The following is a 26,540-nucleotide window of genomic DNA, read 5'->3' as shown; positions in this document are numbered from 1 at the left end:
TTTGACGTTGTGTGCCGTATGGGTTAGTATTTTATTTTCAGATCACACATAATTTATAAGTGGATTTGGACTAATTGGGACGCGAAATATGAGGATTTCAATACCTACAGCTTGATGTAAGTGAATTTAAGATCTATTTTTTGATTTTGACTTCGAATGATTGCGCGAAAAATAAGATGTTATCAATACGTTAAGAATCAATTAATCTAAACCAATCTTAATTTCAGATGATAGTGCGACAACCAGCTTGATGATATTCGACAATTAGGGAATGTTTGAGAAAAGCACAGGAGTTTGCAGTAAAAATGTAGAAAAGAGTCCCCCTTCCCCCAGCTGCAATGTTCAGTCCGCAAGGCCGTCACACCAAGGATTGAACATTGCAAATGGGGGAATGGGGGGAGCAGCTTAGAATTAGCTTTTGTCTCATTTTGTGCGGCATTTTGGGTTCAGAATGGAAATCAAACAAAACCTGGAGTCTATTAAATAGACCTTATCGGATTTTATTTATTTTTCTAAAAAAGCGATGCATTGTGGGATTGTTTCGAGTGTTATTACAATAGAATTCTCTCGAGGAATTCCTAAGAGATTTCTATTGTAATACACTCGAAACAATCCCACAATGCATCACTTTTTTAGAAAAATCAAAAACTCCGATAAGGTCTATTGTTTGATGATAGGAAAGGTAATAGTAGGGAGACAATGAAAGCAATAAACATTTTCTTTATCCGAACAAACTATATAAGAACATTGACTTCGATGGCCAAAATATTAAGTACAAGTTAAGAACATTTTAAGGCTTTGCGGACTCTAGGATTTCTTAGGAAAATGGACATAAAAATACTTCAAAATGGTGAATATAAGAACATGTTAAAAACATTTTTAGGCTTAAAACTCAAAAAAGTTAAGAACATCCGAAATCTTGAAAGAAGCGTGTAAATAGTCATTTGGTAATAGAATACGGAAGGTACTAAAAACCTGGTGAGTTTGAACTTGCTTCACTCTTTTCAAAAGAATGTGGAGTATTGCACATCTCATTAGTGGTATTAATAATCTCGGTCTTCTTATGATGTACTTGACGTTTGTAGCAGCAATATGTAAAATTATATGTTCCCCGATTAGTTTCCATGGTAGCACAGATATTGAACAAATAGTACCCTAAATTGAATACTGAATTGAATACTTATCAAACGAAAAACAGCTTGGGCTAATTTCATTTAGACAAGACTATGATTTCGAATAATTGTGTCAAAAATAGTGCCCTGGAGACTTTTGAAGAGACCGTTGAGTGTTTGCTCTCCAATTTTGTAGCATTACAACCCTTTAAAAATTTATTTGAAAATCGACTTTGCGTAGGTTGAGCTAATCTAATTTACAGACCTATACTTCAGATATACTTCTATAAGAACATTTTTTGTTAGAGGATGGGCAGAAGTCCAACACCCCTGTCTCACAGCCCCAGTCGAAGTTTCTCCTTCAGTGTACCGTGAAAAGCACATGCCAAAATCATATATTGACCTGTGCCGACCAACCGAGATATTCAGCGTGCAATCAACGCCAGTAGAGAAAAGTAACCATGACGACCATCCAAGATCTTGGATAAAGTTCAAAGTTGATATTTTTATTCCCGTCGTTGAAAACACAACTTAAAAATGTCATCAATGCTTTTCAAAAGGAGTCAGTGATAGAGAATCATAACATAAAGATCTGCCTTTTCTTTCCATTTCATTAAAGTAACATTACCAAAACTAATAGTTTAGTAATTACTGTTATACATTTGGGAATCATGTAAAAGATTTCTCTCGAAAGAAACTCATTTCAATACATTTGGAGGTTTTTGGGGGATTTGTAAATAGTAAACTGCATACTGATACAGTCTGCTAGATATTAGTATGGTAATATTTGCTCTTTATCTTTGATTCTTTCTACAGTGATTAGATTGACAAATGCGTGATAAAATTTCTATTATTGGTCCTCAGAGGTTGATATTATATCTTTGAAAACTCAAACCTCTGATACTCAGGGTACCTTCAGTGGGGATAAAAAGGTTTCTTATTGAAAGCCAAATTTGGATAGAGATTCTATTGTTCTAAGGTTAAAAAATCCAGTGGGGATGGTTTAGGAGTGCAATTTTTAATCGTTGAATTTTGAATAGGGATATAATCCAAGTCAATTTCTCAATGGGGCTGAAACTTCAGAGTATTTTTCCGGCGGGGACGAAATTTTTGCCAAATTTTCCAGTGGGGCTGGGGTCCAAGCCGGTCTGTGACAGACACTGGGGTGTAGTCTAGGAGGGTGCACATTTTTTTAAATATAAGCAACTTCAATTTTCGGGTCAGCCAGGGGGGGGGGGTCGGTACTAAAATCTCAGACATACATGAGTACTAAAAGGATTTTCGCTAATTTTTGACATACCCCCACCTATTTTTTCGAAAATGTTATTTTAGTACACATGTACTAAAATTATTTTGAACAATTTAACATAGATACCACCCATTTTTTGCCCTTTTACGGCTTTAAATTTACCAAAATGGGGTCTTTGTTACAAACCTAGTCGAATTTAGTGCATCAATCTGCAAAATACTATAATTTTATTACTAAACTGTGCTGAACTGTACATAAAAATATTTTCAAAAAATATTTAAAAATTTGGAAAAGTTCTGAAAGATTTCTGCAGATTTTTTCGAAAATTCCTGAAAAAAAAAAATCAAATTTTTTCCAAAATTGTTAAAAAAAACTCCATTTTGGCTGATTTTAGAACAAAATACTAAGATTTTTCAAAAATTTCTTTAAGAGACCACCCTTTTTAGTATTTTAGTACACATGGTACTAAAATTATTTTTGAGCTTTTTTGCATACCACCACGTCACTAAATGTCATGATGTCTGAGATTTTAGTACCGACCCCCCCCTGGGTCAGCTGTAATTTGTAAAGTAAGTAACATGGAAATAAAATCACGTGAACTTTTTCGAGTAATCAAATGTTTTAACTGCATTGATATAATTTTGCAGGCCGTTTATTCAGCAAACATTTCTTATTCTATATTTTTCGGGTGCTTCGAAAAAAACTTAAGAAAAACTGTGGAAAAAGAAAAGAAATAGGAAATCCAACCCAGTCCCTAGGTTTACTATTTTTATGATTCAGAAAGCGACAAGTGCAAGTGGCTCTGGGTACGTTTCATACATTGAGTTTCAAGCCCGAAGGGCTAGACGCAAAACTTCAACCCTTCTTAGGCAAGAGAAATTAAACCCACTTATTTCCCATCCAAAACGCGCTAGAACGCGCCGTAATCATGAGAACGGATTGTATCTAGCGGTTCCTTTGTTTCGGAGGACTAAATTTCTTAAAATCTAGTGATAGATTTTAGTTTCAATCTGGCGTTTGTGTAAAACCTACGCGCGGGCGTTATGGATGGGAAGTAAGTAGTTTCATTTTCCATTCAGAAGTCTCGCCTCTAGCTCTTCGGGCTTGAAACTCAATGGTTTCATAAATTACGTCAAGAGCAACGCTTACCTCATTTACAAAATATTACTAATACTATGGTAATTGATTCCCAGAGGAGTTCATAAGAAGTTCAGTTCATATTTATGAAAGTAACACTTTGAAGACTCAAGTGATATAATGGTCTTGGTAGTTTGGCTGTCGTTGAACTCAAAACAATTTATCCAACCAGGTAATCAAACTTGCAAATGTTTTAATGTATATGGCAAGTGTCAAAAACGTATTAATTTTTTGTCGATCATTTTTTACTTATTATTTGTTGTTGTCAACACTATTCCGAGAGTATAGTCATTCTTTTCATTCAAGAAACAATCGACAAGAATTACAAGGTTTTGGATATTGGTTCAGATATCAAAAATTGTAAGTTGATTTGCTTACTTTGATACTCATTTGAGCATGGTAGCTTTTCTTTAACATTTCAACTTTTCAACCTAGGAAATTTCCCCCTGGTAAAAGTACGTAAAAGTCCCACTGGGACCCCTTTTCACTAGAAAAAATGTCCAAAAAATCGTCCCCAGTGGTGAATTATACTCTAATTTTTGGCCCTGTTAAAAATAATTAGATAAAAGCAAATCCTCACTGCAGAATATTGTGCTTTTTTTTCAATCCCCACTGAATTTTCTGACTGAAGAACAATGGAATTAAAATGTCCAGCCTTAAAAAACGTGGGTATATCGATCCCCATTGAATTTTGGTCTGTTATTTTTTACCCCCACAGGCTGAAAAAGTCCTATAGGGTTTGTGAGAAGGGGATATAGATCCATGGTTTTGTGGACCTTTTTTGGTACTCTTAATCATCCTCCATAGAGCTTCAAATCAGAAAAATATTTGTCAGCTTTATTATTTCAAAAGAATCTTGATGATTTTAGATTCTTCCCTCTTGTGGATTTGGCAAAAGATGGTTTGTTTGTCGTTCACTGTTCTTGAGAAGTTAAAGGTATATACACGTTTTTTTTATAAGAACATCCAAAATTTTTGAAGCCTTTGGATGTTCTTAACTTTTGAGTTTCAAGCCTAAAATGTTCTTAACATGTTCTTAATTTTGTGAGTATTTTTGCTAATTTCCCTAAAAAATTGGGTGTTTTAGAGCCCACAAAACCTCATCTTATATAAAAGAATGTGTATATTGAACATTTGACATTATTAGACTGCTTTTATGAAAAATATCAGTCTTCTCTTGAGTTAAAAATATTCAGCTGGAATCTAATTTGGCGAATGGCCTAAATTTTAGTAAAAACTTAACTTGGCGGCTTTTGGTAAATCCAAATTTTCTGTCTGCCAGAATTTCTTCTGGTTTTTAATAAAGAAATCTGAGAGTTTTTACTCTTTTAGAATATATCTAAAAATTTTTAATTTATTTCCAGGATTCGAAATGGAAACATCCAAGACCCTTGAAAGCAAGAAAGACTTTCTGTTTAAAGTTTCGGTGTGAGAACCGATATGTAACTGTGGAAAGATATCTTTGCGAGCTTCGCAGACAAATAGATGTAAGATATTCTTCTTATAAATATTTTATTGGGAACTTGTGAGGCTCAGAAATGCCGGAAAGTAAGACTAACTTTGAGAATTTAAGGGTAATCAGATTTTAACGTCGTTTTTTATAAATTTCGCATTTCTGCACTAAGATTCTTGTCACTTTCCTGGAATCTTTCCGCTATTTTCCCCGGGATAATCGGCATGAGATTGGAAAGGGTTTGTTTCTAAAGGTTGGGAAAATCTTAGGTAGCGCGTTGTGTATTCAAAGATTTATTATACACTGGATAAACGACTCATAAAACAATGGAGAGCGATTATTGTATTTTCATTGTTTCAGAAAACAATTAATGTTCTAGCTTTGTCCGCAGAGGACAACTGTCATGGCGGCTCGAAGATGTCTGATTTTTAAAAATGTTTATCAGTCTTATTTTTAAAAAGTTCTCTATCTCTTTTTTTTGTACATTTGCAGAAAAAAGAAATGTAATGTGAGAAAAACATCATTAGACAAGAAATTCAGACAAAATGCTTATATGAAATTTTCAATTAAAAATATCTTTCCAAGACTGTCCCCAGAAGAGTTGAAATTAACATACACAAGACTTGAGTGTCTTGGCTCCACTGTGGTATGAAAATCCTGGAGGCAAGTGGTGGCAAAGTGAAGTTTGAAAATTTCCGGGGTCAAAATTAAATTTCTTATACACAACACGTCTTTTTGCATCTTTCTCACAGCTTGAAACGTCATAGCGACTTATAATTAGCAATTAAGTGAAAGAATCCGACTCTCACAGGAAAGTTTTAAGTCTCTTTTGGGAATTGGATGAGTGATTTTCGATAAGAAATGCAATAAAAATGCTTCGAAAAATCATTTAATGAGGGAAGGAGAGTGAACAATAATATCATTACTGCGGACATAGCTAGTACACGAGAAATCGGCAAAAATCAGGTATATGTATATCCAGTGTATAATAAATCCTTGGTATATTCATGATTCATTTCAATCTTAGGAATACAAGGATTATGTGCAAGAAGCTGAAAAAGAAATCGAAACATTAAAGCATATTGGAAAGCACTCAGCTGACGGTTCGAGATTAACATATATCTGTGAATCAAGTAGTTTACGCGACATGGCAATTCTAGTATACATTTTACAAAATGTTTCAATTATATGTATTTTTTTTATTCAGTATATTAATGATCTTCTTTTGTGGAAGCGAAAGATCAGATTCTACCGCTACATAAGTTATCGTAACCTCCCCCCCCCCCGAACCAGCCAGACAATGATCGATTTGTGATGTTTGACAGCCGTATATAAAAAAACCCCGTATGACAACCTATTTGAAGCCATAAGCCGGAGGAGGAGAAAAATAGGTAAAGATTTTCTCTGGCAATTATAAGTGACTGCCTATCTTTGTCCCAGTGAGCAAAAAAAGCACATCCCATTAGAAATTGCGAGTCTAGGTTTATCCTCATTCGATTAGGTTAGGAAATTGACTCAGCTCTAAAAATATGCTTCAAAAGAAAAAATACGCGCTGACTGCTATCACAAACAACAAAGAAGGCAAAATATAAATTGCATTCTTTTAGTCTGAAAACTGAAAAAATGAATTATAAGATAAGAATATTTAAACATTGTTACTTACTGAAATTTTCATCGCAATTTTGTGTCTCCAAATATTTTGTTCCCAGTAAAATTCAAAAGAAATTTCGGGTCACTGACAGGGGTGTTAATTGCGACGATAATTTAGTATTTTTTAAGATCATGACATATTAAGCAAATTGATCTGTGTTACTTCAATAGACCAATAGATTTTTTCAAAATTTTGAGGTGTTTTCATGTTTCTATTATAGTTTCATAAACTTTGATAGAATTTTAGAAAAAAACATTTTTTTGATGTTTTCATATAACTTTGAAAAACAAAAGTGAAAAAAATCAAGATGGCGATATTCTCTATTCTAGTATTACTAGTACTAAAGTCGATCATTTGAAAGAAATTTTTTTTCGAAATTCTGATTACGTCAGCAAAAAATAGGATTTTTCTGCTGACGTCATCAAAATTTCGAATAATTTTTTTCTCAAATAGTCGACTTTAGTAAGATACATCTTTGGTGAAAGTTTGAAGACAATTGGATAAACCATTCTTGAGAAATTCAATTTTTAGTTTTGATGACGTCATCGATTATGACGTAATAATCAGTTTTTGCGGGTTTTTGCGAAAATCAGCGAAAAAACAATTAGGTTACACATCAAGTTAGAAACTAAATCATAGTACCCTTCATGTTCAGTCATTTGTTTGGTCGATTTTTGTCGACTAATGTGATCTAAAAATTATGGTAATTTTCAGTTTTTGAGACATGCCATAACTTACCAGAGGCCCCCCAGGAGTAGACTCTAGTTTAGCGTTTTAGGAACCGTTACCATATGCTCTTTTTATAAGAAAGAATGCTCTCCAACTTTCTTTGTTCCTATTAAAAAATTTAACTTATTTCCTTCTAGCAACCGATCTAGTGGGCCTATGCGGTAGGCTAGGATTTTAGGATTTAGTGTGTTGTACTATTTCTTTGTGCCAACTAACTAGCATTCCTGGATCATTTCAAGATCAACACTGAAATGATATAATTGTGTTACTGGGTTACTTTTGTAGGGGTGAAGGCTATCCCTATCTATATGCTATAATTGTTGTCCAGAGGAGTGATTGTTTTGAGAGGATTGTGGGTTTTAATAAATGTGATGTTGGTATTGAGGTGTTACCACAGATATCTAAGCCCGAGCTTTAAGCTTTCTCCAGCAAAAAAAAGTGAAGCTAAAATTTGACTTTTTAAATTTCGTGCCGATGGATAGGATCTAGCATTTTGATTGTTTTCGGAGCGCGATATCAAAAAAATTAGGTGGCAAACGCTATTTCACATCTCTCAAACCGGTGAAATTGCATATTTTAGTCACGTGACTCTGGTAGGAAATCCTTCCAAAGATGAGCTTCACTTTTTGAACAAAGCTGCAAATCTAGCCCTTCGGGCTTTACAGATATCTGTGGGTGTTACTCTTTTTTTAGAGAGTCTTTGCTCAGGATTGTGGGTAGATTACCAGATTAAATGCGTTTTCCTTGATCTAAAACTTTCTTAGCAGCTTTTTAATTTTTTCTTTGTTATAACTCGCTTGCATACTTTTGATTTAGAGTATTACACGTTCCAATAAAAACCAAGTAAAAAAACGCTTAGTAAAAACTTTGTAAAAATTGTCGCTGTATATAAAATGATGAAATTTCTAAACTCAAAAAGATATCTGTAACTGGACGGATTTCCAACTTGAAAGCAATTAATTTTTCCATTTGACAAATATGATACTCAAAATTTAACTCTGGTCGTGTTCGATGGTTTTTGTGGGATCAAGAAATAATCCACAGTTACTGATTATCATCATTGAATGCATTACGCAGTAAGACACTCCTGTGTCACAGACCCGCTGGCCAGCCCCAGTGGAAAATCCAGCAAAAATTTCGTTCCAGGTGGGAAAATGCTCTGGAATTTCAGCCCCACTGGGAAATTGACTTTAACTTGATCCTCATTTGATATTCAATGTTTAAAAATTGTACTTTAAAACCATCCTCACTGGAATTTTTAACCTTGGAACAAATTTCTATCCCCATTTGGACTTCAATAGGAATTTTTATCCAAACTGAATTAAATAAGGGGCTGTGAGACAGGGGTGTACTAAAGTATGATTATAAAGATTTTACAGATGTCCATTTTCAAATGCATAGCCAATACATTGATTAGTGCGATATCGAATCATCAGCATTATTTCCATTCATTTCGAGATTACATTCTTTAGCCTTAAGAGTTTTCCTTTTCTCTTGGTGATATTGGTTAATGAAATGACCGAGTATAATGACCAAGATTGAAATCACTAATGCTAGCACCACAGTCAAAATAAAGGAGATATGCGTAGGTGTAAATGCTGGGGTTGTTTCTTCATAATTGTCTTCGGAATCAATTGTCTGGAAGAGAGAAAAACGAGATTTGAGATGATATTGTTTTTAAGTAACCCACCCCAAATAGAGCATACTGAAATTATGCTATTTTCGGAACCATTTAGTGATGACATCAATCGCAGCAAGATACTTTAAAGAATCTTTTCTGGTCAGAGCAAAATAAATATATTGCACTGTTTTCTATAAGAACAAATTATATCATAGTCATTATAATGACTAAGATTATATTAGAACATAACGCTTCGAAGCCAAAAATAGGAACATTTTAAGAACATTTTAAGGTTATGCAGGTTATACGAAGTCTAGAACATGTAATTTATCGGCGAATTATAAAAAATACCCACCGAATACCGATATAAACTTCTTAAGAACCAATGAAAAAGGGTAAGAAACATCTGAAGGGCTTTCAACATTTAGTACAAATAAGAGAATAAGTATAAGAAACACTCACAAGGTGATCATCAAGACCAGTGACCTGATACGCATGCGTTCTGGAGGTGAATGTCTCGACCATTTTTGTTATTCGTTCCTCGAATGTTGAAATACCGATACTTGAATCAGCTTCTTCTTCCAATGTTAAAAGAACATCATATTTTTCATTCAGTTCTTCTTTGTAGTGTGATAAGAACCATTTGGCCATAGGTGATTCCATTGCTAGCCCTGGTAATTCAGTAAAAGGAATTTTGCGTCAAAAATTTAATATCATTTTAGTATTTTACTAGCAAAAAAAAAAATAGTTTGCACACAACGTTATTTCAACGTTCATCTAACGTTCTATGGACGTTATAAACATTAGATAAACGTTGAAACGACGCTGTGTGCCAGCTGAGAAGTCTCAAAATCGTATCTACCTTTGAACCAATCACATGCCGCTGCGTTCCACGGAAAATGCTACGGATCATACGGGTCGATCCGCTATTATTATGTGATAAATGAAGCCCTAATGAAGTTTTAAAGAGCATGTCTGACCCTTCGAACGATGAGTAAAGTGACAGAGTAAAGGAAGAAGATTATATTCCATAAAGCCTTTTCCAATTTTACTCTTCGAGGCTCCTTAAAGAATGATAATAAAACCTACCATTAATATTGTCATTTAATAATGCATCTTTCATTTTACTCAATGTATCGAAGCCTAAGAGAAAACAATATATTGTTTAACGCCCATCTCATTTCTCATTTCTCACTTCTACGCCTCTCCATAATCTAAAAGCAGATTATCCACTCTGATTTCGGCACGCTCTGCTCTAAAGGTATGTGGCAAATTTGACCTGGTTGTTCAACCTTTGCTCAAAAGTTAATTTATAATATCCATCCCAAATCTGTCAATCTGAACAGATTCTATTACGAAGCCGGTCTTTGGTGGATACTTTCCAGCGCGGAGTTATTTTCAATTTTCAATAACGGAGCTATTTTCAATAATACACCTTTTCGACCGTAGCCACCATTTGCTGCGCAGGCATTTTTTTGTCCATTTTTCCGCCCTAAAAACATACCAGTCTTTTTTTTTTTTTGCACCTATAAACAATAGAAAACAGTGTAAAGAAAGGATTGGATCGAGTTTAGGATGGTAAATTAAATAATAAAGTGACACGCGCCTAACTGCGCGACTACGGTCGAAGATGTATTCGATAGAAGATTACTGTCTTAGTGACCAAGTGAAAAATTTTTAGGCCTTAAGGTAGCGAAAATTAAAAAACGGAGCTATTTTTCAATTGTAATTAAAATTTCTTAATTTGTATTGATTACAGTTCAGGCAATCCGTGCAGGTTCTGATTTTTTGTAAATTTCTTCGTGGGGCTCAAAGTTCAGTATAGTTGTCTAATTCGGATGTGATTTCAGGCTACTTTGTCTCAATACGGGGCAATTCTACGGGGCCGTTCAGGATAAGAAAGTCTTTTACTTCTAATTAGATTTTACCCTCAGAGTGAGAGTAAAGATAGAAAAATTTTTGCCTGTAAATAGTCTAGCAAGCTAGACGACTAATTCAAACATAGTAGAAATAAAGCCAAAAGTAATGGAGGGAACAATTTTAGTTTATATAAACTAAATCCCGTAACAATAATCGTATTATCATATAACACCTATACTACTGTATTACACGGGTTATAAACGACTCCAGTCTTGCCTGTTAACTGTACCCTTTCTTGCTTGTAAGGGTACGAGAGAAAAATTATCTAAGGTGTACTACCTTTTGGACTTGCATAATGAGTTCTTATAGTTTGATTGATGTTGGGTACGTTTGTTAAGACACCAATCTAAAAATGTAATAATTAGAAAATTTACAAGGCCAAACTTTTCCAATTTTTCTTTCAAAATTAGTAGTTTTGAAAACTTTGTTGGTACATAGCTCAAAGCTATATAACTCGAATATCTCCTCAACTCGAACAATTTCTTTTCGAGTTTCTCTTCGGTTAACAACGCCTTATAAACCTTACTAATTCAAAATTTCCTTAACTCGAACAAACTCACTCCTCGTGACTGCTATAAACTGCCAAACTATAGAGACTCCACTGAGATATATACCCGAAAAGCCAGAGTTATCCGAGCTATCCTTCCTGAAAAATAATTTTAATACTATACCTGTTTGCCATGCATATCATAAGTGACTTTTTTCATCATTTGATCACTGAGAGCACTGGTTAAACCAGCTGTATACATGTTGAATATGGTAATACCAATGAGGATCCAGAGAACAGCAAAAATTCGAGCTGCAGGTGAAGACGGTGTTCGGTCACCATATCTAAAGAAAAATTTATCTGTTGAGCCTCTCATAGAAATTGCCAAAGTCATTTACATTCAAGCCATTTCACAGAAATTTCACTATCATCTTAGTACCCCCGTAACCTCTTTTCAAAAACTTTCGTATAAAGATTTTTGGTTGACCGGGATTTAGAAATTACTTTATATCTAAATTCACTAACCATAACGAGATAGAATATTGTAATGACGATATTATTTTAATGTCATATTATAGGTTTTGATATCATTTTGTACTGGTATAGGCGGAAATAACAGTGGAAGGATCCTGGAAATGCAACAGGGATGTTTTCCCAAGAAACTTTTGCCATCCTATGGGAAGCTATCAGCAACTATCTATTTGACCAAACGAAAAAGAATTAGGCCAACAAGAAACGCCCGTTTGTTCGCACTAGATAAATGAGATGACTTATTGGGGGGGTTACTGAGAGACAAAATGAAATTTAGTCGTTTAAGGTATCTACTCTGTTGTAAATAACAGAAGGAATTTACTTACCCAACAGTCGTCATAGAAACAAAAGCCCACCAGAATCCTTCAAATGGCCCGTTGGGGAATCTCCTTGGAAACTGTCCTTTGTTAACCCAAGTGTCCTGTATAAAAATGAGAACATGAACGTTAACCTGACCTTATCAAAATGAGAAGGTGGAGCTATTCAAAAAGGTTTTTACTGAATTTATTCCATTTTCCGGATTGCACAATAAAACAATCGTAATATTGGATAGGCAAAAGACTGAAATGAATTAAGATTTAATTAGAAATGTAAACGGAAAGGTATGCCTCCAATGTCTCCATAGTTTCAGGGATTTTCCATAATGATAGACTTTTTCATAAATTACGTCACGAACAACACTTGCCTCGTATTCAAACAATTACCATGGTGATTTAAAATCTGCTGCGAGTTAATCACCATGGCAATAATTTCAAAACGAGGCAAGTGATGTTCGTAACGTAATTATGAAAAGGTCTATTGTGTAAGCATTGGGTTATAAAAATTCATACTGCCCCCTTGTCGAAACTGGTCCCGGGGAAAGGGGAAATTTTATTACTTACCAGTAACCAAATAACTGAACCAGCACATATAGCCAATGTTAGTGCTACCAACAACAAAGGCCATGTGAAAATTACTGATTCAATCAAATGAGCCATTAGATTTTCAGACGATAATTCAGATTTTTCACCAATGATGGAAATTTTCGTTAATTTCAGCAACCCGGTGTATGGCAAACGGTAGGTAGCTATACTGTTACTATAAATTGGTGCTACAATATCATCTCTGGTGCTTTTGTTAAATTGGTTTATTAATTTATTGGTATATTCTTTCTCAGGTAGAATATGGAGGTCATTACAGCTCAAACAACATCTTGTTATCAGTATTTCACGAAGAACGTCTGAAAAAGATCAGAAAAAATCAAATGTTAGGACAGACTTTACGAAGCATTTCAATAGTTCAATAGTTATTTTAATCTTGTAAAAATTTTAAAACCTTAGGCCCGGCGGAAGCAGGTAGACTGGGGAGACTTCAGCCTCCCAATTTTGAGCAGATGAGATTTTTTCCCTCAAATTATTAGCAAATTTATCTCATTTTGAGCTTTCAACGGTTGTTTCGCCGGGTCTGCCCTTAGTTATCACAGAACTCAGGATTGAAATCTATCACCAGATTTGAAAAGGTAATCTAGAATACATAAATAAACCACTTCATTCAGTCCGTCGGCAGAATTGTGGTGCACATCTCAAAGTTTTTCCAGATTCACTTCTTAATTCAATATTAAAGCAGCACTTTTATCCAGGATATAATTGCAGTAATCAAATGTTCAAAATCTACTTACTTATAAGCATACCATGAGCATTACCGTTTGCATCTTTATATATGTATGGTGGTGCATTCGAATATGCTATCGAGAAATTCGAATTGCATGTTGGATTATATTTCTTCAACAATTCGCACGTCATTGTTTCTTTGACGTCATCAAGATAGGGGTGCGGAATGTTACAAAACTGATACGTTGTGTTTATCGGTGTTTTTATCGGACCACAGGGAGGTAGACCGAGTAATAGACGCATTTGACATGATGTTGTCACGTCACAGCCAGATAATTTCATAAGCGAAAGAATGAAGATAATCGAAGCATGTGGAAGAATCATCTTGTTTCTTTTTCTGAATCTAAATAAAAACAATTATGGCCACATTTGAAAGGTAGTTAAATTTAGAAGAAATTTTGACGAAAGGAAAATTTGGTGCATCTGGCGGATGTACCTTACATCGGCAAAATTAAATTCAAACAAAATTTATTTTTTGTACCATCTGCCAAATGAAATTTCTGCTAAAAGATCTTTCTTTAAAGTATATCACTCCCACTGGAATAATGTGCCACATCCAAAACGAAATAATATCCAGGCTCATATAAATCCCATGAATCCCTTTGGATATCATACTTAGCACTCGCCATGTAATCTGCTCACCACACTGAAGTTTTAAAGTGATAGGTGAAAACATAACAACCTGACAAATATGCAATCTCATTTTCTTGAGATCCACGCTCGTTTCAAAGGACTGGGAATAAGGCAATAAAGTTACGTAATCGTATTTGAAACTAGGGTGCTTTATCAGGAAAATTTAGTTAATGACTTTTCCGGCGCACAACAAGATTCTTCTTGAATTATCCGCGGGAGGACTATTTTCCTCAGATGGTTAATTTTCAAGCGCCTTTAGAGGTTTACCGTGTGCGTAAGAAGATTATGACCAGCTGTTATCAGGTTATCGCCATGCTATACCGTGAAAAGCACAGCTCAAAATCATATATTTACGCTGTGCCGACGAATCGAGATTCTATTCATCGCGCAATCAGCGAAGACAAAAGTAACCATGACGACCATCCAAGATCTTGGATGAGCGTCATAGTCGATATTTTTATTCCCGTCGTTGAAAACACAACTTACAAAAAGTCATCAATGCTTTGTAAAAAGAGTCAGTGATAGAGAATCATAACATAAAGTCTGCCTATTATTTCGATTCAATTAAAGTGACATTTCCATAATTAAAAGTTTAGTAATTACTGTTATACATTTGGGGATCATGTAAAAGATTTCTTTCGAAATAAACTCATTTCAACTACACTTGGAGGTTTCTGGGGAATTCGTAAATAGTAAACTGCATACTGATACAGTCTACTAGACATTAATATGGTAATATTTGCTCTTCATCTTTGATTTTTTCTACAGTGATTAGATTGACACATGCGCGATAAAATTTCTATTATTTGTCTTCAGAGGTTACTGTTTTCTTTGAAAACTTAACCTCTGATATTCAGGGTACCATGCTACTGAACCTAGAAAAATGCTCATTACACATAAAATTTCCTTGGAGAGTAAGTAAACTGAGGATGGTTTTCCCCTACATAGGCGAAGCGAGATACCCTGCAAAATTTATGAGGGAGTGAATCGTTTATGACACATTCATTATCTTTTGATAAAACAAAGACAATAATTACAGTGTCGTAAAAACTGTTCTCATCCATAAATTTTTGCAGGGTATCTCGTTACGCCTATGCCCTTCTTCGGGAGGTGATCTAAATACAAAGCTTATAACACCCCCTTCTTACAGAGCCACTGGGAACCCTTTCCACTGGAAAAAATCGGCCGAAATATCGTCCCCGGTGGAAAATTATACTCCAATTTTCGTCCCTACTAAAAATAATCAAATAAACCAAACCTCACTTCGAAATATTTTACCATTTTCTGACGTGGAAATGACTATGGGAATACCAATCCCCATCTTGTTTCAGTCCGTTATTTTTACCTCCACTGGCTGAAAAAATCCTACTGGGTCTGTGAGAAGGGGGCGTCTTATATGAAAATAATATCTTTTAACATTTTAAGCCATATAAATTCAGGTAGGACAAAAAGTTGGCTTACACACTAGATAGTTCAAGCAAGCTTATACAGAACCCATACTCATGCCATATCAAGAAAACGAATTTGCCAAAGCACACATACAGGGAAGAGTATAATCACATTTATCGATGAAAAAAGACTCGATCTAACTCGTTGCAATATATTAGAATGAAATAAGTACCGTGAAAAGCACAGCTCAAAATCATATATTTACGCTGTGCCGACGAATCGAGATTCTATTCATCGCGCAATCAGCGAAGACAAAAGTAACCATGACGACCATCCAAGATCTTGGATGAGCGTCATAGTCGATATTTTTATTCCCGTCGTTGAAAACACAACTTACAAAAAGTCATCAATGCTTTGTAAAAAGAGTCAGTGATAGAGAATCATAACATTAAGTCTGTCTATTATTTCGATTCAATTAAAGTGACATTTCCATAATTAAAAGTTTAGTAATTACTGTTATACATTTGGGGATCATGTAAAAGATTTCTTTCGAAATAAGCTCATTTCAACTACACTTGGAGGTTTCTGGGGAATTCTTAAGTAGTAAACTGCATACGGATACAGTCTGCTAGACATTAATATCGCCGTGTCAATTCAAGACAGACTTAAGTCCATTTTTTCGAAAATTGACTTAAAACCATAACCCCCTTTTCCAGCATGCACGCTTTCCAAAAACGGCCTTAAGTTCACAGAATTCTAATGGGAAAGAGGTGTATTTTGCAATTCAAAAAAAATAAGAATTTACAATGTTCCATAATATTTCAACCATAAACAGCCTTAAGTCCTAAATTTTAGTGCAAATTTTATTTTCTATGAAGCATTGACATGAAATGTGTAGCCTTAAGTCCAACACATCTCAATCTTTAAAGTCAATTATCTCAAAATGGAAAAAATGGACTTAAGGCTGTCTTGAATTGACACGGCGATATGGTAATATTTGCTCTTCATCTTTGATTTTTTCTACAGTGATTAGATTGACACATGCGCGATAAAATTTCTATTATTTGTCTTCAGAGGTTACTAGTTTCTTTGAAAACTTAACCTCTGATACTCAGGGTATGAAATAAGGTTTACCATTTGCAGTAAATCAACGCTCCACTCTTTATATCGAACCTCTATAACTCCGTAGTAATTCGATTGTCTTCTTAACTCAAACAAGTTCTCTCGTTTCTTCAGCTAACAATGCCTTTACTCCACAACTCGAAATTTCCTTAACTCGAGAAAATTCGAGTTATGGAAAGAACGAGAGAGAGTCCGTGAAGTAACTTACTCATCTTATAAACTATGCCTACGTCTAGTCACCACATGAGAAATTTGTTTTCTTATTTTTTGTTTAAATCTTTTAAAACGTCTGTCAAGTTTCACTGCTGTGTCTGAATAGCTTTGAAACAAAGTAACATGTTTAATAAGGTGAAGAAGCTTAACGATTTATATATACTGATCATAGCGGTATACATTTGTTTTTCGCACAACTTTAATAATTTCTGAAACTTTTAATCTGATTTGACCGAGTATTCTTTGTCCTGTTGAAAAACAAACCCGGTGGGGGGGGGGCAATCGACCATACATGTGACCCAAAAATAGGCCTTTAATTTCAGACCCTTACAGTGCAGAGAAAATATTGGAAAATTTGAGAACACTTGGGCGAAAAATCGAACCTTACAGTGCAATTTTTTACCATTTTCAGGCAAAATATGGTCAAATTTTCCAAATTTTACAACATTTGAGTTCATTTTTCTCATTTTTGCTGATTTCGACCGTTATAGTGCACTTTGGGAAGCTCGAAAAATATAACCTTGAGGGCCGCACGTATGGTAGGTTTAATTACTTTCAGTGCCCCCCTCCCTAGGAACACAAATACATAATAAAAAGAGAGGGTAAAATATCATACATAATGAAGTCAGTTAGGCTAACAATTATGCAAATCGTGACAAAATTTTGTCACAGTGACTCAAAATGGTCTATATATCAAAATTTTCAAAGGAGACAAGTGTCAAATGTCACCTGTCAGACCCACGCCCTGTCACGCCCTGTCACGCCCTGTCAGGAACAAACAAATATATGTCACTCCAAAACACGTCATAATTATATACCATTGGGAAGATAATTTAAAACTGAGCAACTTTTTTGCATACGGTACTTTGACTAAACATTTATTGTCGCGATAAGGGCTTTGTCTCAATCCCAAAGATTATTCGGCTACATACACATCGAGACTATACTATCCACTACGAAAAACATTACCAAAAATGCCTCCCCAATATTTCATCCCCACACGATCAGAAAACAATGATTAATAATGGTTACAATCAGCGCCGAAATATATTGGCAATTTAGGGTATTTTAGCTTTTTTCGAAATTTGAAGCTCGGACGAGAATTGCAATTTCAGTACTTCCACGTTCTTTCATTGGATTTTTCGATTGAGATTGAGTTAATTGGCTTCCAAGCTATATTCTAAGCCATATTGGAACATGTGTAAGCTTTTAGATTCTGAGATCTTAGGGTCCGAAGTCAAATGTTAAAATTCAGAGTTAAAACTCTACTTTCCAACTGTACTTTAAGGGCTCTGACCGTGAGTCTAAAAATTTAAGAATCGCAATGAAAAAATTTGATGAAGAAGAAAATGAAGACTTTCGCAAAGAAGAGTACTTCAACTTTGAAGAGCTTAGTTTCGGTGAAGAAAAAACATTTTGAAAAACTTTTCAGTAGATGGTGTATCTTTTATCGAACTAAGATTATTTTTTTCAGAAAATTTTTCTAAAAGCTTATTTGCTTCAAAATCTTGAAAATAGTGCTTTTAGACCTTTTAGATTTATAAAGGCAATTCTTTGTTAAAGTGTTAAAGAACCTAAAACATAACTTTTATGTTCGAATACTGAGATCAATTTTTCGACTATGGTCAGAGCCACAGATCTGTAAAGCCCAAAGGGCTAGATATGCAACTTTAAGCTTTCTCCAGCAAAAAAAAGTGAAGCAAAAAAGTGACTTTTTAAATTTCGTGCCTGCGGATAGGATCTAGCGTTTTAATTGTTTTTGGAGCGCGAGATCAAAAAAAGTAGGCCGCGAACGCTATTTCACATCTCTCAAACCGGTGAAATTGCATATTTTAGTCACGTGACTTTGGTAGGAAATCCTTCCAACCCTAGGCTTCACTTTTCTATAAATGTCGCTTATCTAGCCCTTCGGGTGGTCAGAGCCCTTAAAGGCCTTAAAGATCATTTGTAGTTTTAAAGTTTTAAGGGAATTCGCCTTTTGTGCCAAATATTATGGCGGTAGCTCTAGCCTCTAATTTTTGAAAAAAACACTTTGACCTTAGAATTTCTATTTGAATGGGCTCCTGTGCTCTAAAAATGATATAATCTAAAATCCAAACTTAAGCACAATTTACATACGAACCCCAATTACAGCAGATTTCTCAGTAAGTCACTGCGACAGAAATATTCTCACGTTTATCGCTTATCGTAGTACACTCTATGCGCATTGTCTGTTTAATAAAAAAATTCCCGTACGGGGACCTCTACGATGAAGTATGATTTATAATTAGCAACACTTCTCTCGTCGTCTCCCCTCTCTAATCCGCATTCCATATCGCAGCGGTCGATTTGAAATATCTTAAATAAAAAAAAATGACAACAGACGCTCTACGGCAATAAATTTTGGAATTAGCCGTAGATACTGGGACTGTGTACATACAACAGAAATGTATACAAATGTGTTTTTGAAGTGTAGCATCACCTCACCATTAGGCCATTAATTGTAAAAACTTGAAAAATGTCCATATAAGTTCAACTACAATTGGTTCATGGTATTATACTCAACCACCTTTATTGCCATAGCATACTACACTAATTTAAGTAAGATGGCAAAAATGATATTAATATTGATTCTCGCACCCACCATAATGAGAAGTCCTGATATGGCTTAATACATCCGTTTTTTAATTAATCTATTAAAAGTTAATCGGGCTTTATATTTAAGATAATTAAAAGCTCGTAATTAACTGTCATCAAAGTCCAGCTTGTTGAAGCTCATCTAAATTGTCACACACCCACACTGTCCCACTGTCTCACTGGAAAACTTGTCCAAAATTTCGGCCCCGGTGGAAAAAATACCCTACAATTTCAGCCCAAATGGCAAATTCACTTTGATTTCATTCCCGTTCGAAATTTCATAAAATAATTACATTCCAAAACCATCCTCATTGGATTTTTTAAGCTTGGAACAATAGGATTTCTATCTCCGTTAGGATCTCGATAAAATTCGAAAGAAATCCCGGCTGATGGAAAAAAATCCATCATAGAGCTGTGAGACAGGGGTGTTAAAGTTCTTAAAATTAGATTCTGTTATATATCCAACCCAGTGATAAAATGGGTTGACCATTTACATAGGCTAAAAATTTCTCATGTATTTTTTAAGCAAATAATGGACTTTTCTAATTTTTGATATGAAGGCCATAACCATAATCATAATCAGATAACTCTTATTTTGAGGGTGTGGATTTTGGAAAACAATCGACCAGTGAGAATTTAGCAAATGGCCAAAAACTTAACTTGATGAAACCATTTAGTACGAAAACACCTTCATTTTCACAAGTTCTTAAATATCCTGTAAATAACTGCAAATTGTTTTTCTTCCATCAAAATAGAACTTTTCACATCTGCAAGCTGAGTAAAATTCACAAAGTTTACGTCACTATGATTTCTCCAAATAAGGATACCTGATTACGTTAAAAATAGCTAAAACCATTACCCCAAAGACTTTATGAGAATGTTCAAGCCACTAGAGAAAAAATAAATAAATAAAAATGACAAAATCTTCGTTCTGGTCCAACTTCAAAGCTGTTTTGCGATTGATTGCCAACGTAGGATAACACGAATAACAGAGAACAAACATTCACAATCTGATTAATGCATGCTATGGTAGGAGTCAACGTGGCATACCTCCAGAAAGTCTTTGAAGAGTTGAAAGATATAGTACGGAGTGTCTTGATATTAAAGAGCTAGCAAAAGCAATAAAGCAAAAGGAAAATTAAAAACACACAGCAATTCTGCTTACCATGGAGAAAGAACAACTGATTGGGTCTACTTATACTGATTCCTGTACCAAAAAAGTGACCTATCTGATCCCGAAAATTATCACGGTATCTCTCTTGCACAGTCAGCCTTAAAAAATTTGACCGTCCCATCTAAATCTTATAAGCCATTGACAAAGTCTGAAGATCCAAGAAAAACAATTCGCGAAAATAGATCGACTTGGTCCGATATCTTTTCGCCTTTCGTAGGTTAATAAACTAAAGAATCACAAACAAAAAGCTGTCCTTATATTAATCGGTTTCACATAGAGGCTTCTAATTCGATCATTTTAGATAAGATGTTTTCTATATTAGAAGACTATGGCATACCACTAGAAACGGTCAACGCAATAAGAACCTCCTACAGAAAATAACCTGTTTCGTTTCCTGATGACGATTCCGATCCTTTTAAGAGAACCCCCCCCCAGCGGACCTTCAATTCACGCAATCACGCAATTCTTTTTCCCAAATTCACGCATTCAAGCAAGTGAAGAAGCCTATTCGCGCATTCACGCAAACGCTGCACTCCTTGATACAAAAGGGAATTGTTTTAAAGCGTAGAAGGACCAGAAAACATCTTACCAACTTTTGAGTGATATACTTTGCTGACCACATCACGTTGATTATCGAAGAAACGATTGGAAAGGCTTAAGATCTTCCTCGCCGATTCGCAACGGGTTGCCAACATGTTGGTCCTTATAAAGGCCGGTCTCCACTTTCACAAAACATAAGCGAAAACTTTTTAACGTTTTTGTAAGGTCATTGGTCGGTTGAAAAATGAAGCAATTCCATTGGTCGAAATTGACGTAGTGGATGAAAAAAGTAGAACTTCCTTCAACTTTCTTTTTGTTCGCGCGAAACTTTTTTATGACGTAATCTTTTCTTCAGGCAAAAAAAGGTTAAGAAAAAACTGTTGCTCATTTCAAGCGAAAGTAGAGACTGGCCTTAAGAACCCAAGGAAACAAAGTATATACTCTTGAGCTCAAATGATTCTATCCTCCTTTAAAACTTCAAGCAGCAGTGTATCATTGAAATATTCAAATTGTTTCTACTTTGACGACAAAAGCAGATCGGAAAAGCCTAGCAAATGCCATAACCAATAAAGTATGGAAGTTCTCAATAAAAAGAAAATTGAAATAAAGGTTTTCAGACAAAACGGTTGACTCAATATTGCTCCGATAGGACCTCTGTAAAACCCATTAATGAAAAATATTCAAAAAATGCAAAGAGTTGTCTTAAAAGTATTTATAACGACACGTATGTCTAACGATGCTTTTATGAAAACATTCCTCCCATCTGTGCAACCATGGATTTATCATAGAACTCTGGATACACAACGAGCTGGTTTTTCATAACCTGATAACAGATGTTCGTAATTTTCTTACGCGCACGGTAAACCTCTGAAGGCACTTGAAAATTATACATCTGAGGAAAATAGTCCTCCCGCGGAAAATTCTACAACAAGAATCTTGTTGTGCGCCGGAAAGTTAAAAACTGATACGGCGCCCTATTCATAAACACAATCACGCAACTTTGTTGTCATTCCTAGTCCTTTTAGACGAACGCGGTTCTTACGATTTCGAGATTGCATATTCGTCAGATTGTTATGTTTTCACCCATCCCTTTAGAGCTTCAGCGTGGTGGGCAGAAAACAACCACAATCTGATCTCAGGTTAGTTTTTCATCGATTTCTCATGTGCTAGCCTTTTCCGCAGTAATGACATCATTGTTCACCCTCCTCCATTCACTAATAATTTTTCGTTAATTTTTTTATTGCATTTTTCATCAAAACACAGCTTTACAATTCCCAAATGAGACCTAAAGATCTCTCAAGAGAGTCAAATGCATCAAATTGATTGCTAATGATATGTCGTTATGACGTTTCAAGCTGTGAGAAAGATACGACGAACATGCTATGTATAAGAAATTGAATATTGACACCAGAAAATTTCAAACTTCCACCTCGCCAAAAGATTTTTATATCACTATGAAGCCAAGATACTCCAGTCTAAAATATGTAAATCCTAGCTCTTCCCAGGAAAAAATTGGAAAGATATTGCCAACCTTATTTTCAGCGTCATTCTAGGCTTTTTACTCAATTTTTCTTGTTTGATGAAGTTTTTTTCACATTTAATTTCATAAATGTATTCGTTAAGCTTTCTTGCTTTCATTTTCAAAGTTGCATCCGGTAAATATACAAAAACAAGAAGATACAGGACTTTTTAGAAATGGGATTATTAATCATTTTTCAAAATCAGGGACCTTCGAGCCGCCATGACAGTTGTCCTTTGCGGACAAAGCTAGAACATCAATTGTTTTCTAAAACAATGGAAAGACAACAGTTCGCTCTCCACCGTTTTATTTGATGTTTATCCAGAGTTCTATGATAAATCCATGGTGCAACAATATGTAAACGTCAAAGTGCTCTCATCGGCCACGTTGCACACCAAGTGGAAGCCAAGAAGGTAGACTTGGCAAATTTCTAACTCAAATTTTTAACGAATTTTATCTCATTTTGAGCCTTCAGCCACCCCCACTCTTACAGTTGTTCCTCCGGACTTGGAAGAGTTGCCTCATAGTAGTCTGGATCTCAGACCTCTACAAAACCGCAAGTATATAAGGTATACAAAGTCTCATAGCTTGATGATATCACCTGACTCGAAGAAAGACACTGGATAATCTTTTACTACCCTGAAAACGTCATACTAGAGGATACTGGATAATGAAGAGCGAATCGAGGGGCAAATCACTTAAATAAATCTCGTACACAATTTTATAAATCAAAAATAAATCAAAAATAAATCATAAATCAAAAATAAATCAAAAATAAAAAAAAAATCTTTTGAAAAATCATAAATCTCGTACACCATTTTTCGAGTGATTTGCCCCTCGGAGCGAATTGAACAACATCGTGAAAGACAGAGAAGCTTGGAGAAGGATTAGGCTTTTACACAGAAAAAATCGTATACCCCCTGTTGAGGAGGTCCATTTCGGTCCAAAAGGGATGAGGTTTTAAGTATGTAGTAGAATTCCATAGGTGATATACAAAGATTTGTCAAAAGTAACTGGAATTCCATAGGGGTAACTTTTCAGAATCCTACAAAAATTCAGAATTCCAGAGGTGTTTAAACTTAAAATTGCTTAGAATCCCAGGGGGTACAGCATTTCCAGGTTGAACCTCTTCAACAGGGGGTATACGGTTTTTTCTGGAAAAACTAATTGTCTTAACCTCATCCTCTCGACAATGTATGTATGAGACTTCTTATGAGAAAAACGTGACAAGCTCCAGTTTAAAAACTTACCTTTGAATGCTTTGACAAAAGTAAAAATATGAAAAATATTCAGAGATTTGAACTCGGATTTGAAAATCTGATTCACACCTCAAACCGTTTTATTTTTCCTTCCATATTTTTAAGAAAATTTTTCATAGTACAACTTCGAGATAAGATCTCAAATATCGTAAAAACAGGTAAATTAAATTAATAAACCTTTTCGAACATATATCGTATGCTAATATTTGCTTCCACGTTTTAATATTTATTGAATTTTTAGTATTTCAAGCAGAATTGTCAAATTTTGCACTGTTCCACTTGTTAAATATTGAAATCAAACCCATATAGAAAAGTAGATCTATATCATGTTGTGAAGCAAATCAATCCAAAAGTTAGTTTTTCAGATTTTCTCATCATTTTTGAAGATATATTATCACAATTCTCAAATTTTAACAAATTAGTCCTATGAACGAAATTGATAATCATTTTTAAATTAACATCCATTTTAGAACTATATGAAAATATGTTTCATCAATAACTTTCTTGGGGAAGTTTAATGAACCAAATTAAGTGATATTTCAAAGTCTAAAAGCAACCTGTCGATTTCAAAACCCCTTCTTTCAAAATACAGTGCAAATACAGTTGAAAATTTGAGCTCTAGATTTCTTAAAAATACACTCAAAACATGCACATAAAGACAATTATGACAAATTAAAAAAGAAAAACTTTGCATTTTTCAAAATAACCATTTTTGAAAAAATTATTGGGGGGGGGGCATAGCCCCCCCCCCCCAGTTGCTACGGCACTGAAATACACACTTTTTTATCAGAACATGAGACTCAATTTTGCCCGTAACTTTAGAAAAGAACAATCTCAATTAAAAATCTTGGAAAAGGGTTAGAAAAAGCTCCGAAATTTTAAGCCACTTACATATAATTAAATAAGAAGTGAATGAAACCCCGGGGAGGGAGGCTGGTACTTAGGCAAAGTGGGTGTTGGGTATGTGCAAACCACATAAGGGTCCCTTTTCACACTCTCGAAAGTCTCTCAAAGGGGTTCAAAAACCAATAAAAAACAAATCGAGTCTCTGTAAGGGTCTAAAATTCACAAAAATCGAAAAAAATCCTCTCTCAAAAGGGTCGTCATTTTCCATTTTACAAAAGTCGGACATACCTTTCACTACGCAAACCTATTACCCCCTGGAAATAAGCATATTAAGTACAGATTAACTTTTAGACCTAAATATAAAGAAAAATAAGAACAAATGCATCATAAGACCTCTTCAAAATTATAAATCATATGGTTTTAATCCGACATATCCAATCAAATCAACGTCATAACAAAGAACCAGATAAACAAACTATGATGTATTTTTCATTATTCGTTCAAATCTTTTGAAAATTTAATCAGTAATAACTATATACCTTGCGGTATTGATATAACTATATACCTTGCGGTATTGATATTACCTAACAATAACTATGTATTATTTAACAATGGAGTCTGTTTATTTGAACCATTTTATTATATACATCTGGGAGAGGTGGTACCGCGAGGCAAAATCGGTACTGATTATTTTTGAGCGGTCTGGTATATTTTTCAAAGTTCAAGAATATCTTTTTAGCCCGGGGGGGGGTACTTAGGCAAAAAATAGGTGCTGGGTATGTGCAGACGGTAAGGGTCGGGTTTTTCACCTTCCAAAGTCTCTCTAAGGGTTACAAAGTAGTCTCTCTAAGGGTGGGAGAAATCACGATTTTTAGAAAAAAATTTTGATTTTGAGAGAAAAAATTACAAAAAAATCTCTCTAAGGGTCACTTTTTCGGTTTTCGGAGGTCCCGTCCGCACATACCCCTCATTCACCAACCCTAGTACCCCCCGGGCTTTTTAGTGAATTCTCGCTGGATTTTTCTCTCGGCTTTTTTTTATTAATCGTAGATAAAAATCTTAGCTGTTGAATGTCATTCAGAAAAGGAATGGCTGGAAATGTCTGTCCACTTCCCTGTATGGAAAATAAATAGAACAGCTCAATCACTTATCCCAATGAGTTATCTCAAATTCATAGCTACAACGGTGGATTTCAAAAATTCACCGGAGGCGAGGGTGTAAGAATTTAATTTTAAAATCTTTAAAGCTCAATTTCATTATTGAGTAGCCTCTACCTAGATATCTGTCTTCACAGGTTGTATTTCAGTCTTTCATTCTCAAGCCAGGATAAGAACTAATGCCTTTCATGACTTGCGATTTGTGAAATGGACACATTTTAACAATGTTTGCAATACACGTTTTTATAAGAACAACATAATATATAAGAACTTCTACACTGCAAAAAATCATTTCTTAAAGAAAGTCACACATCTTATAGCAAGAAAGTTAAACTCCTAATAAGGAATTAAGTCTTAATACAAGAAAACGCCATTTCAATGTTTTTCATTTTCTTAGAATTTTCAAAAGTCGAAATACTGAATTCTTCGCTCAAGAAAAATAATCTTACTGTAAAGATTTTGTCAATATTTTTCTTATGTTAAGAAAATTACAATATTAATTTTCTTAAATTTTCTTAAAAAGGGCGAAAATC

The 26,540-nt window shown here is 34.7% G+C and overlaps 1 protein-coding gene and 1 long non-coding RNA gene across 2 annotated transcripts; one reads left to right on the top strand and one right to left on the bottom strand.

Moving 5' to 3' along the window:
* The first annotated feature begins 3,627 nt into the window (after positions 1-3,627).
* On the top strand, positions 3,628-6,190 carry LOC136798024 (uncharacterized). Its single transcript, XR_010845331.1, has 4 exons — positions 3,628-3,858; positions 4,368-4,435; positions 4,863-4,985; positions 5,979-6,190. It is a non-coding gene; the product is annotated as an uncharacterized lncRNA (long non-coding RNA).
* A 2,109-nt stretch (positions 6,191-8,299) lies between these two features.
* On the bottom strand, positions 8,300-13,878 carry LOC136798019 (uncharacterized). The gene is made up of 8 exons (XM_067054614.1): positions 13,548-13,878; positions 12,772-13,109; positions 12,217-12,311; positions 11,544-11,703; positions 11,152-11,218; positions 10,042-10,095; positions 9,415-9,623; positions 8,300-8,969 (listed from the first exon to the last, which is right to left on the bottom strand). Exons 1-8 carry the CDS (start codon positions 13,861-13,863, stop codon positions 8,745-8,747), a joined length of 1,464 nt encoding a protein of 487 aa, XP_066910715.1. The 5' UTR covers positions 13,864-13,878; the 3' UTR covers positions 8,300-8,744.
* Positions 13,879-26,540: the final 12,662 nt, after the last annotated feature.

Source organism: Clytia hemisphaerica, unplaced genomic scaffold (assembly GCF_902728285.1).
Source record: "Clytia hemisphaerica strain Z4C2 unplaced genomic scaffold, Clytia hemisphaerica genome assembly, whole genome shotgun sequence".
In the NCBI taxonomy this organism is placed as follows: domain Eukaryota; kingdom Metazoa; phylum Cnidaria; class Hydrozoa; order Leptothecata; family Clytiidae; genus Clytia; species Clytia hemisphaerica.
This window is presented reverse-complemented; position numbering and strand designations above follow the sequence as displayed.